Source organism: Mirounga angustirostris, unplaced genomic scaffold (genome assembly GCF_029215605.1).
Source record: "Mirounga angustirostris isolate CCGP_5_RB_7025 unplaced genomic scaffold, mMirAng1.0.hap1 SCAF_8, whole genome shotgun sequence".
NCBI classification, from domain to species: domain Eukaryota; kingdom Metazoa; phylum Chordata; class Mammalia; order Carnivora; family Phocidae; genus Mirounga; species Mirounga angustirostris.
The window spans coordinates 130,189,727-130,203,167 of NW_026991716.1; the positions used below are offsets into that span (position 1 = coordinate 130,189,727).

The 13,441-nt window shown below is 42.6% G+C and overlaps 1 protein-coding gene across 4 annotated transcripts in view; it reads left to right on the forward strand.

Annotated features, from left to right (window-relative positions):
- Window positions 1-13,441, forward strand: part of MTHFD1L (methylenetetrahydrofolate dehydrogenase (NADP+ dependent) 1 like) — a 186,104-nt gene that overhangs the window by 16,913 nt on the left and 155,750 nt on the right. For all 4 annotated transcript variants that reach the window (XM_064598226.1, XM_064598224.1, XM_064598227.1 and 1 more), the window contains exon 7: window positions 440-576. In XM_064598226.1, coding sequence (XP_064454296.1) covers window positions 440-576 — 137 coding nt within the window. The remainder of the gene's footprint in view (window positions 1-439; window positions 577-13,441) is intronic.

Genomic DNA, 13,441 nt, shown 5'->3' on the forward strand with positions numbered 1-13,441 from the left:
TTATGTGACAGTACTATGCTTATAGTGGGCACAGTGTGACATATAGATTCAACATATAGTCGAATCACTTTGTTGTACACCTGAAACTAATGTAACATTGTGTGTCAACTCTACTTCAGTAAAAAAACTCCTCCAAAATATATACCAAAGTTCCATTAGAAGATTAATTTTTAATACATACCTCTAAGACATTAGCCATTAAGCTGAGATAAGCCATGTAGACACTTTCTCCATTTTGTGAATGATCAGGATGATGATTCTCAGTCACTCAGCCATAACATTCACAAAGAAAGAGTAAATCATGGCTGATAGTCATTATAGGCTCTAACTTGGCTCAGAGGGCCAAGTTTTAAAAGGTTCTTTTTCCTAACGCTAAAGCTGCATGGGAGAAAGGCTCTGAAGTTTTGATTATAATACTGAATTTCCATTTGGTGGATAGGTGTCAACTTAGATGGAAAGAAGATCTTGGTAATAGGAGCCCATGGGTCTTTGGAAGCTGCCGTGCAATGCCTATTCCAGAGGAGAGGGTCCATGACAATGAGCTCCCAGTGGAAAACACCTCAACTTCAAAGCAAGGTAAGCATCTTTCATGGGGGAAACATAATTTTAAGTGCTTATATTGGAAAAGGACTAGAAATGTATAGGCTAATCATTGAACATAAGAAGTGAGAGAAAGAACAGCAGAAAATCTCAAAGGATGAAAACAATAAAAAGCAGAGATTAATGAAATAGAAAGCAAATATATGTCAGAGATTATCAACTAAGCCAAAAGTCGGCTTTTGGAAGAGTCTAGTAAAATGGAAACACCACTAGCCCAAATAATCAAAACCAAAAGAGAACACCAGCAATGTTAGGAATGAACAAAGGGACATAACTGCAGAACAAAAATTATTTTCTAAAAAGGAGGCTATGAACTATTTAGACTGGTAAATTTGAAAATTTGTATGAAATGAAAACATCTAAAAAATGTAATTTACAAAATGGATCTAAGTAAAATTGATTAGACTTATATACATTAAAGATACTGGATCAGTCTACCCACCAAACATGCAAACAAAAGGAGTTCTACCATCATCAAAAAACAGATCATAATCTTTTCTCCAAAGAATAGAAAAAGAACACTTTCTAACCCATTTTATGAGTGTTCAAACCAGAGGACAGGATGCTTAAGGACAATTACAGACTCATTCCATCTGTGAACATAGATAAAATAATCATTATCAGAATGTTAGCAAACCAAATCCAGCACCAGGTTTGGGTCATCATAGGATTGCAAGCATGGTTTAATATCAGAAAATTCCATTAAAATCTACTGACATAATTCACAACATTATCAGATTAAAAACTATGCTGTCACCATCATAGATACAGAAAAGTCATTTGATAAAATCCTTTATGATTTTTTTCCTAAAAAACCTCTTAGTCTAGGAAATTAAAGGAATTCCTTAACCCAGTAAATATCTATAAAAAGTTAGAGCAAGTATTTCATTTAATAATGAAATATTAGATACATTTCTTTTAAAATTTGGAAAGATATAAGGGTGCCTGTTATCAGTACTCCTAATCAGCTCTGTATGGGAATTACTAGACAGTGCCATAATGTGAAGAAAGCGAGAATTTGTAATGATTGGAAAGGAAGACACCAGATTGTCATCAATCCTAGATGATACCATTACCTACATTAAAAACTCAAAAGAATCTAGGGCGCCTGGGTGGCTCAGTCGGTTAAGCGACTGCCTTCGGCTCAGGTCATGATCCAGGAGTCCCGGGATTGAGTCCCACATCAGGCTCCCTGCTCAGCGGGGAGTCTGCTTCTCCCTCTGACCCTCCTCCCTCTCGTGCTGTTTCTCGTTCTCTCTCGCAAATAAATAAATAAAATCTTTAAAAAAAAAAAAACTCAAAAGAATCTAAAAAAATATGAGAATGAGTAAGAATTCACTTGGGTTCTTGGATATAAGATCAACATGCAAAAACCGAATGCATTTCTAAACACCACACCCATAGTTAAAAGATTAATTATTTTTTAAAGATTTATTTCTTTGAGAGAAAGAGAGCACACGTGTGAGTAGTAGAGGGAGAGGGAGAGAAAGTCCTAAACAGACTCTGCACTGAGTACAGAGCCTGACTCGGGGCTCAGGTTCGATCTCACAACCTGGAAACCTCGACCTGAGCTCAACCAACTGTGCCACCCAGGCTCCCTATAATTTTTTTATTAATTTTTTTAAATTAATTTTTAAATTAGAGTTTATAATAGCAATGAGAATATAAGGCCCTTAGGAATATATTTAACAGAAGTTATTTCTGATCTTTTGAAAGAAATGTAATTTTGATGAAGGTCATTAAGAAGACTCAAAAACAGAGATACCATGTTCATGGATAAGAGGACTCAATTTCAAGAGAAGCGAACATGGCAGTATGTTGGTGGCTTTGCAATAAAGAGACTTGGCCTTGTTTAAAAAAAAAGGACTCAATATCTTAAAGATACTGATTCTGCCCAAATCAATCTATAAATTTGAGTCAAAGTCCTGACTTTTATTGTTTTGGAGAGTTTGACAAACTGATTCTAAAATTTAACAGAAGGGGTGCCTGGGTGGCTCCGTCGGTTAAGCGTCTGCCCCTGCTTGTGCTCTCTCTCTCTCTCTGTTAAATAAATAAATAAAATCTTTAAAAAATAAAATAGAATTTACACAGAGGTAGAAGGGCAAAAACAAGACAATGTTGGAGAGATCTTGAGCTGTAAATATCAATGTGAAAGAATCTTTTAATATAGTACTGCTGGAAAAAAAACATTTGCGAAAGGGTATATTGCATGTGACACCATTTATTTAAGGTCTAAAAGCAATACCATATATATCTATGCTTTAGGGCTACATATATAAAGTAAAAGACTAAAGAAATGTATGGTCCTTGAACCAAATCAGGAAACCATTTACCAGGACAAAGATGTGGATGTAGGTGGAAAGGATTACTAGTATTGGTCATGCCTTTTTTCTGGGCAGTGGGCTGGGTGTCCAGGTGCATTCTATCATCCTTTTACATTTTCATGGCTGGAACAGTTAATAAAGCTTTTAATTTCCAAAAATGGCAATGAATTTTTACAAATTTCATGCGAAGTGAAGTTAAATTAAAAGTGTGTTAAAGACAATAAAGTAACTGCAGAACAGCATCGAAAAATACATGTTCTCATGTTGCGCCATGAGAACAGATGCGAGCAGTTGTAGTCCTGCCCAGGGAAGGCAGGTGTCTCAACGACAGAGAAGTGTAATATTTGAGCGGCAGCTGGATCTAATCAATGTAACTCTCCCATTAAGACAGCTCAGAAACGTGGTCTCCCAACTAAGCTCAAAACCTATGTGCCTTTTTAGTGGTCACCACATGGTGGCAGCCTATTCAAGAAAATTCAAGGACTGTGCTTTGTAATTCAGAGCGAGAATTTTTGTTTTGGAAGCTTAGCGGCAGAAGAAAACAAACCCTGCTCTCAACTGAACAGCTGTGGTGAAAAAGAGAAAAATACCTTCATTGGCAACTGAATGTTTTCACAGCTGTCACAGATACTTTGCTGGTTGTATCTGTATTTTGGTAAAACAAAGACATCTTTCAAAGTACTTTTTTATTATGGAAATAAATCACCTTGACTCTTCTTTGGGATGGATAAATCTCATCCTACCTTTGAGACCGATCTAGTGGCTTTACCCTCTAGAGAATCTAGGAATTGGGTAACTTTCCTGTTTTCCAATATCCAGGAAGGTTCTCTCGAATAGTTCTAGTTCTTGTTGCACACACATTCTGCTTCCTGAGTCCTGGGTACTTACAGTGGCACCACCGTGAATCTCAGAGACTGTGGCCTTTCTCCTTATTGCTTCATCTTTGTAGCCAAAAATACGGGAAGGCAGGTTCAGGGCTCCTCATACTGGTCTTTGAAATTTATTTGGCTTCTGGCATTTGGCCCCCCCTCTACCTGGCCTACTTACTGCTTGTCACACCGCAAGACAAAGCCTTATTCTTTCCATTTTTCATGCCACCAGCTAGCACTCCACTAGCCAACTACCTCCCTGCAGACGAGCCTCCATGATTCTGCCTGACATTTGACTTTTCACTCCTCCTGTATTTTATTTCTAAAACACAAGCCACCGCTGGGCCTTGTTTCAAAGAATTCAGACTGCAGACCTCTGCAGACTACAGTGGTAGCAGGTAATGTGGTACCAACAGCACCAGGGCACGGGGTTGGCACTCTGGGGCACCTGCCCGGGTCAGGGTGTGTGTCCACCCTTGCTTGCCACGCCCTTAGCAAACCTTCCCTGTGAAAAACAGTGAACGTGGAAGTTTAACAAGAGTTTGGGATTCTTGTTTTCTCATTTCATCAACAACGAATAGTGCAATGTAAGATTATAGTACAGTTAGATTCTCCTTATCAGCAGTGCTAAGTGTTGGGGAAAGAAAAGGGAAAACAAAGGATTATGGCTATTAGGTCGAAGGGAATCATCTTTGCAAAGCATTTCTTACAGGCTGATTTGTACCTGACGTGAAGCAAGCTCCCCCTGTTGGCTGTCTGGTTGGGGATTTCCATCATGAAAGGTTTCGGGATCAGGAGGTGACCATGTAACATTAGAGACCTGCCTACCACCTCCTACACTACATGTAGGCTCTCAAGTTTGGGATGACGTGTAGGCAGTCACGGCCGACTGTGACCAGTAGGAACTGCCTGGGAGCATTCGGGGTCAGACACGTTTGTGTTCTCGGTAAGCGGTAGGACGTAGGCTTTGGTGACAAACAGCTCTGGGTTCAAGCCTTAGCTGTCACTTAACTTTTCTGAACCTTGTCTCTTCATGTGTAGAGTGGGGATCATACTCCTGCCCCCCTCATAGGGCTGCTGTGGGGGGGTTCAGTCGTACAAGTGTGCTTAGCACAAAACTTGGCACCTACGAACATCCACATTAATAGCTTGGCTGCTATTAATGGTGAGTCAGGAGAGACACTGGCCAGTTTCACAATGTGGAAAAGTCAGTGGGTCAATGAAATCATAAGGAGATAAGCTAATAAAATAGCGGGACCTGGGTCCCTCACTGGAAGCCCAGTAGACATGCTTCCAATGTATGGCTGGCAGAAGGAGTCGCTGTGGGAGGGCCTTGCAACATCTGGAGGTGGAAAGGATGAAACCAAAGCAAGACTAAGGGAGAGTGTCTGGGAGAGTGGGTGCCCAGCTTTGGCCTTTATCACTCCCCCCGCCCCCGCACCAGTATTACCAACTTTAAGTAATGTGGACCTCTTCCTTCCCGCAAGCTCTGTGTCCCTCAGAAGCCACTCTACTTCAAGTCCAGTCTGGTGGGGGTTCCTTGGTTATTAATTACTTCTTATGGGAATATATTCCTTCCTACAATGTTGAGGGATGTTTACATGGAGTTAGTTGAATAGAAACGGATTCTGATTATGCATAAAATCTCCATGGAGCCTAAGCATGAAGAATTGAGATTTGCCTTTTCAGAGTTTTGTGGAAAATAGACTTCTGTAATTTTCAACTTTACCGCTTTATGCCCATCTGAGTGTGTCACTGAAAATTAAGAATAAGTTTCCTGCTTTGTTTCTGAGCTTCACTTCTGGGTTTGCTAGAAGTTACGCATTTATACGTGGGGGAGGGGAAGAATGTCTGGGCATTTGTCCAAATTAGCTGCATGCAATGGAGGATCATGGGCTGTCAGTAAGCAAAAGCACGAAGTATGATGTTTTTGGGTAGGGTTCCTTCCACCATCAGAACACAGGCCCCACACTTATCTTCCCAGGCCCCTGGAGTAGAAGGTCTCCCCAGGCGGGGACTGGACAGAGCCCCGCCCAGTGAGAACTGGCTTCTCTCTGCCTCACCTTGATGAGTTCACCCTGATGCCAAAAGCAGTTTAAGGTGAGAGAATGTTCTGCATTTAGTATTTATGAAGTGGAGTGGTGCCCCTCTCCAGGGAAGAGAGGCTCACAGATTCCTTGGGGCCCTGCGTGCACACCCCCTTACTCACACTGCTAGCAGGAGAGCCTCTTCTGAATTTGTGGTTAGACACGGCTGGAGGACGGGGTGAAATGGCCTCCAGCTGTGACAAATCGGGTCAGTCCCAGCTGTGTGTAGAAGAAATAACCCAGAAATAAGAGAACCGTTTTATTTTGTTTTTCTCAGAGGATCTCATTTCTCCTCCTTCTGAGCACAGAGACCCTCAAAACTAGTACTAACACAAGAAGGGAAAAATACAAGTCTTTCCCATTTGAAGGATCAAAGGGTGTCTTTTTTTTTTGAGCAAAGCTAAGTGATTACAAAATCATTTCCAGTTTAAATTCACTACATAGCGTGGCTTATAGAAGGCTTTTAAAAGTGAATTGGAAAATTCTAAATAGACTTGTATGGTACATATGAAATCTTGAAAAAATAATAATCTTTTTTCCAAAGATTGGGGAAAAAATTCCAGCTTTTAAACTGGATGAGATTAGTGAGTTTACATGATTGGGTTTTTTTTTTAATATATTTTAATTTTTAATGCATTTGCCTTTTAAATGCTGTGGGAAGAAAACGTATAGTTACAAACCCAAAATACAATAATACTGGTTTTTCTGGAGATCTTTATGTCTTCATAAGGCTTGGAGTTAATGTTAAGTGACTTGCCATTTCTACCCGGAGGGCTCCTTTTTGCATTTCCTGGTAGGGCAGGTCTAGTGATAATGTAGTCCTTTAGCTTTTGTTAATATGCAAATATACTAATCTCTCCCTTGTTTTTGAAGTACCTTTTTGCTGGATGGAGAATTTTCAGTTGACAGATATTTTTTCTTCAGCACTTTAAATATGTCACCCCAATGTCTTCTGGCCTTCAAGGTTTCTGGTGAGCATAATCACTCTTTTTCACAAGAAGAGGCCACAAACCAGTGGCCTTATTATAATGGCAGGAACGGTACCTCACATTAATTGAGTCAGTGAGTCCTGTGAACCAGGCTCAGCGCTTTGCTCATGTTGTGTCCTTGATTCTGCCCAGATTTCCTGTTCGGCAGGACCCTCATTCTCCCCATCGCACAGAGGAGGAAACTGAGACTCAGAAGTAAAGAGACTTTCCAAATCTAATTTTAAAATAATGGAGGTGGCATTACAGCCTGAATTTTTAGCCACTGTCCTGAGTCAGCTCTCATTCCAGACAATCACAAAACCCAGTCTTTAAAAGTACCTTTACAGTCTTATCTTTTACACCCGAAAGCACCTGACAGCTCAGATGTGAAACGTCGGAGAGACCAAGGCCCAAGACGTTAGACTTGCGTTGAGTTCACTCTTGTTTTATTCCAACAGTTTATCACCCCACAGACATCCTTTTAAGAGAGGAAGCCGAAGTAGACTCAGTACTGTTCCCTCCCTGAGGCCTTGGACTTGTCACCAGCCCTCCAGGGAGGGTGTCCACCCTATTGAGAGGGTGTGTGGGGGCACGCTGGTCACATGTGGGGGCGCGCAGGATGGCGCCTCGACAGGGGTCTCTCTTCGCCCCCCACCCGCACCGGTTACAGGTGGCAAGGAGACTGCCCCGGGTCTCGGGGCACCACGGATCTTGTGCCAAGCAAATACCAAGGTTATTCAGTAACGTGTGACTAAGTGACCTGAGTCATGTAGGGCCCTGAGCGTTCTTTGACAGATTTGTCCATGTTCCTGGACTGAAAATGCCTTTGGATGTCACCTCCCATTCTTTTCACTCTTGCCACTCTCTGATCATTGCATTACTTAAGAACAGCAGATAAGGAGGTGAATGGGACTTTTTTAAAAGTCCCCAAATCAGGCTGATTATATCTAGCACTGGTGAGAAGAGAATTTGTGAGAGAACCTGCTGGAACTGACGGGCATGCCCTCCAGGGGACCACGTATGGTGACACACCTGTTAGTCGTACATAGTTTGAGGTGTATACTGCACAAAAGACGGGCTCCCTCCCTATGTCCTGTGGCGAACAGGCCGGTGACATCCCCTCCAGCGCACCTAGTGTTATCCCTATTGGCCCTTCTGCCCATTGGCAGAGCCTGGCTCCACCTTTCACCCCTTTTTCCCCAGTGTAAATGATGTTTAAGGAATTAAAATCTAATTTAAGGAATTAGAATACTTTAATGGGTAGGTATTAAACGTAATCCACAACAGTAAAGCACCTTACGTTTGGGTAAAGATTTCCTTCTCAAAGCTTTTTTCCTCTATCACCTCATTAATGTTACACATGCAAATGAAGTGTGGCGAGCCTAGTCACCCATGAGAAGCAGCGGAGCCTGCACTTGAACCGAGGTCTTGTAACCCCAGAGCATTCTTCCCACTGCACCTCAGTCCCCTTCCATCGAGTGCAACTTCTTCACTTTGCAGAGGAGGTGACTGAGGCCGGAGAGTGACTCGGAGGAAGTGGAATGCAAAAACGGCCCAACATGTAATCCAAGGTTCAGAATTGGAAAATGCGAGCGTGTTGGGAAATGCAAAGTTCAATTTCCCACAGCTGCCTCACCTTGCATTAACTCCACCAGGCTGCAGCTATTGAGGTTCGGGGTTAACAAAATAAAGGTAGATCGTCCTGCCTCTGTGAGGCCTGGCTGGCCAAGTGCTGCTTTGAGAACTGTAACTTGGGCCTTTTCCTCATTTTTGTGCCATGTGGTTCTGAGTCTTTGTCATACCAGATTCTCTCTCACCACCCACAGACTCTCTTCTTTCTCTCTGTGTCTCTTAGCCATCCTTTTTAATTTTCTCCCTGGAGTGGGAGGAAGGGAATTATTTTTGATGAATCAAAGAATACCCATTACCAGATGTGAGGTTGTGTTTGCCTTCTCTCGTGTGTTATAACCCACGTCAGCAGCAGGCGCCCCTGAAGATGGAGTAACTATCTTTTCTATCATTCTGGACACAGCTGAATCTCTTTGGTATTCTTCTCAAATACGGAGCAGTTAAGTATGTCGAATGGTGAAGAGGTGAACTTAGGAACATGTAGAAAAAGGAAGGTCATTTATTATCCTTTGGGGGAAAATGTTGGTAAATGAGTGCTGTAATCATAATCCCTAGCTGTCCATTTGGCTTGTAGTCATTCTGATTTATGAAATAAGCACAAGATAGGTCTTCATTTTAAAAGCCAATGATCGGGGCGCCTGGGTGGCTCAGTCGTTGGGCGTCTGCCTTCGTCTCAGGTCATGATCCCAGAATTCTGGGATCGAGCCCCACATCGGGCTCCCTGCACAGCGGGAAGCCTGCTTCTCCCTCTCCCACTCCCCCTGCTTGTGTTCCCTCTCTTGCTGTGTCTCTCTCTGTCAAATAAATAAAATCTTTTTTTAAAAAAATAAAATAAAATAAAAGCCAATGATCTGGGTGCCTGGGTGGCTCAGTCAGTGAAGCGTCTGCCTTGGGCTCAGGTCATGATCCCAGGGTCCTGGGATTGAGCCCCGAGTCGGGCTCCCTGCTCAGCGGGGAGCTTGCTTCTGCTACTCCTGCTTCTCATGCTCTCTCTCTGTCTCAGGTAAATAAATAAAATCTTAAAAAAAAGAAAAGCCAATGATCTGTTCTGATCGCAGAGGAGAGTGGAAAAAAGACGCACACGCAATTTGTGAAAGGAAAAGAATTCTCCCAGGATGAGATCACTTGGTGTGTGGGGAAGAGGGTAAGGGAATACCTTTTGCTGAAATCGTCGTTCTCTCATCTTGCCAAAGTATTACAGTATCTGAGTGAAAATGGGTTGGTGTTCTTATATCAGAGTACTTACACAATCAGTTATTTTAATATTTCTATTTGATAGCATGCTTAATATTTCGGTAAAGCGTGGATATCGATCCATAGGTACAAAGCCGTAATCCTATGGTAGAGGTTCAGTTAATTCAAATAAAAAGTTAGACGTCCTAAGTTAAAATAACGCATGAATAAACAGGGACTCTGCTCATGAGACACTCGGCCTGAATGAAGTCTCCATCTGCAGGGAACACACTTGACTCCAATGGCAGGGATTTGCCAGGCACAGGTGCGAATGCCCATTTCTACAGGAAAGTCACACATAGATTCCTAATTGCCAAAAATGGGTTTTGTTGCTTTTAGTTTGGCCATTGGGTGTCATTCAAACCTGTCTACTGTGCCCTTTCCCCTTCACCTGTCTGACTACACCACACTTCCTACGGGGCCACACCAGAGTCACCATTTGCTTCTCTTCTCTTTCCTGGAATCTGAGTTCTCCCAGGGGTGACTTAGGCCCCTTTCCTTCCCATTCTATCCGTTTCTCTCAGATCTCCAAGGTTCTGAGTCTAACTCCATCTGTCTGCTGACGAGTCCCAGCCTACCTCCCCTCCTCCCTGGCCATCCTGAGTTCCAAACCCCTGCATCCAGCTTCCCACCAAATGTCTCCTCCTCTTGCATGTTTCCCTCCCACTCCCTCCAACCCATTCTCAGTCCAGCTTCCAGAGTAACCTTCTTCCTAAAACACGTCTGGTGGCCTGAGGGCAACCAGAGTAGCCCAGTCTAACAGATACTTGTCAGTCAGCAAGAAAAGGTCAGCACATTTGGGAATTTGGCACTTACAGAAAGAAAAGTGACATTCCATTAAAACTTAAAAAAGGGGGGGATGGGGGGATGGGTTAGGAAAAAAAAAACCTTTGTTTTCTGTTTGTGGATTTCGTTAAATATCTATGTTCCTAAAAAAAAAAAGAAGAAGAACCTAACTCTTTTTAGGACTTTTTTTTTTTTTTAAAGATTTTATTTATTTATTTATTTGAGAGAGAGAGAATGAGAGACAGAGAGCATGAGAGGGAGGAGGGTCAGAGGGATAAGCAGACTCCCTGCTGAGCAGGGAGCCCGATGCGGGACTCGATCCCGGGACTCCAGGATCATGACCTGAGCCGAAGGCAGTCGCTTCACCAACTGAGCCACCCAGGCGCCCTCTTTTTAGGACTTTGCCATGAGATCGTCAAGGAGCCTCTGTGCCCTGTAAGACTTCACAGACTCTCCTTGTTGTTGCAAAGCACCATGAGGAATCTGCTGTGGAAGATGTGATCTGTAAAGTCACGTGACCGGGCTCACCCAGACGACAGTGTGTCCCAGTTCATCGAAAATGGAAGAATGAGGGACGCCTGGGTGGCTTAGTCCGTTAAGCATCGGACTCTTGGTTTCAGCACTGGTCATGATCTCACAGGTTGTGGGATCGAGCCCCGCATCAGTCTGCACACTCAGTGCGGAGTCTGCTTGAGGTTCTCTCCCCTGCCTCTCCCACCAGTCAAATGAATCTTTTTTTTTTTTCCCAAGGAGTAGAGAACATTTATTTGTAACTCATTTTATGAGGCCAGCATAACCCCGATACAAAAATATAACAAGAAAATTACAGTCGTTCTTTTAACAGACACACAAATCAGAGCAAAATATTAGAAAACCAAACCCAGAGAATATGTTAAAAGGATAATATGTCATGATCAAATTGGCTTATTCTAGGAATTTAAAAAATGGTTTGAATCAAAGAAATTTCTTTAAAAAAAAAAAGTGGAAGAACAAGTTCAAGGTACCCTTCCCTCAAGACCCCTCTCTGTACTTAGTGTGATGCCCCAGCTCGTGTGCAGAGACAGATCAAGAACGCCGATGTCCGTGTGGGCAAAATGACTAGAAATGGGGCGTTTAATCATTTCTTTTCCTCTCCCAGTGGTTTGTCCTATGCCCCCCTCCACCCCTCCATCTAGAAGATCCTAGTTCTAAAATCTTGTAAGCAGGAATTTTTTTTCTTCAGCTCCTCAGCGACCTCAGTGTCTGCCCCCAAGTAGCCCTTGAGGGTCTGAGGGGTGGCCGCTGAGGCTATTCACTAAGGAATTCTGGACCTTTTTTATTCTCTTTAAGTTACTATAATTTTAGAAGCACAGCTTTCCTGGAGAAAGGACCCATTGGTTTATTTTTTTGGAACTCTTTTCTGAACTGTGTTGATAACTTCTGAAGAATATAGAAACAGGTTGTATAGGTCTCGGGTAATATAATCACGATTCATCAAAACCTCTCTCTCGACCTTGGTTTTTTTTACTCATCCCAGCTTTTAGTATATATGTATATCTCATACCTGAGATTCCCATATGTGCCCACCCTTTCTTTCTTTTTTTTTTTGAAAGATTTTATTTATTTGACAGAGAGAGAGAGTGAGAGAGGGAACACAAGCAAGGGGAGTGGGAGAGGGAGAAGCAGGCTTCCCGCGGATCAGGGAGCCCGATGCAGGGCTCGATCCCAGGACCCTGGATCATGACCTGAGCCAAAGGCAGACGCTTAACGACTGAGCCACCCAGGCGCCCCTGCCCATATGTGCCCTTTTAAAACACATTGATAGCAAAAGATAAATTCTGTCTTCTAGTCAAGTGGGGGGGGGGGGCTGTACTTCCTGTAATTTGAATTTTAAGTTGCTTTTTTTTTTTTGCTAAATACAAAACCATGATGTTCCTTATGATCTTGAAATCACATCTGTCCTCCATCTCCCTCTGTCCATTTTCTGATGCTTGCCCCCCGCTCTTAAAAATCAATGACGTAGAGAAAGATAGTTTTCATGATATCTGAACTATACGTTACTCCCACATGCCCCACATTAAACGTCAGCATTTCTGTGTCTTGCTATTGTTTTAACATTTGGTCTTCTGCCTGGGGAGTGGGCGGTGCTCTGTAAGCTGCTTCTACTCAAGCCTCAGCAGAGAAAAGCAATATTTTGTTATGAGGTAGAGTTTCAAGCCAGGCTTTGGCCAGGGTCTTTCCCATTTGGGAGGAGGAAAGTAGAAACAGCCAGCGAGACGATAATTCTCCTTGAATTTTAGCTCATTAAAATCTTCCTTGCTCCTCAGTTGAGTTACTTATTGATTTAAGCATCTAGCAGTTTTCCTCTCCAGAAAGAATTAGCATCTCCAATGTGATCATTGCTAATGGCGGAGACTTTTGTCTTTTCTCTGTGGGATCAACTGTCCTCCAGTTGCTTATTAGCACAGCCCACTTTGGGGTTGTGTTTAAACACAGAGTTGCGGAGTCGGAATGAGATCCTGAGATTTATAGGTAATGAAAAGAACAGGTTGTATCAAAGGCACCACGTGTAGGAAACTAAGTGTTCTTAGGGGACTTGTGTGAACCTCTGATTCTTGGCTTTTTCCAAAATGAATGTTTCAGTCTTGTACATATTAACTTCCTCTTTATAGAAGTTTTAACATGTTCTGTTTTTGCTGCTATTGTGCGTGAAAATGTAGCACCATGGCGTTTCTTATCTGCTGATCCTTTCCAACAAGAGTTAAACATGGAGTTTCTCTTGAGGCTTAAACTGTGGTTGAGGATCTGCAGTATCAGTACATGAAGAAGTACATGTTTTTATTCAGATGTTTGAAATCCTCTTTCCTTAAGAACACTTTTCGCCCCTAAATACGACATCACCCAAAAATCTCGCTGCTTTTCACATCTGTCTGTGGAGAACGTGTGACATGAACTGCACCAGGGTG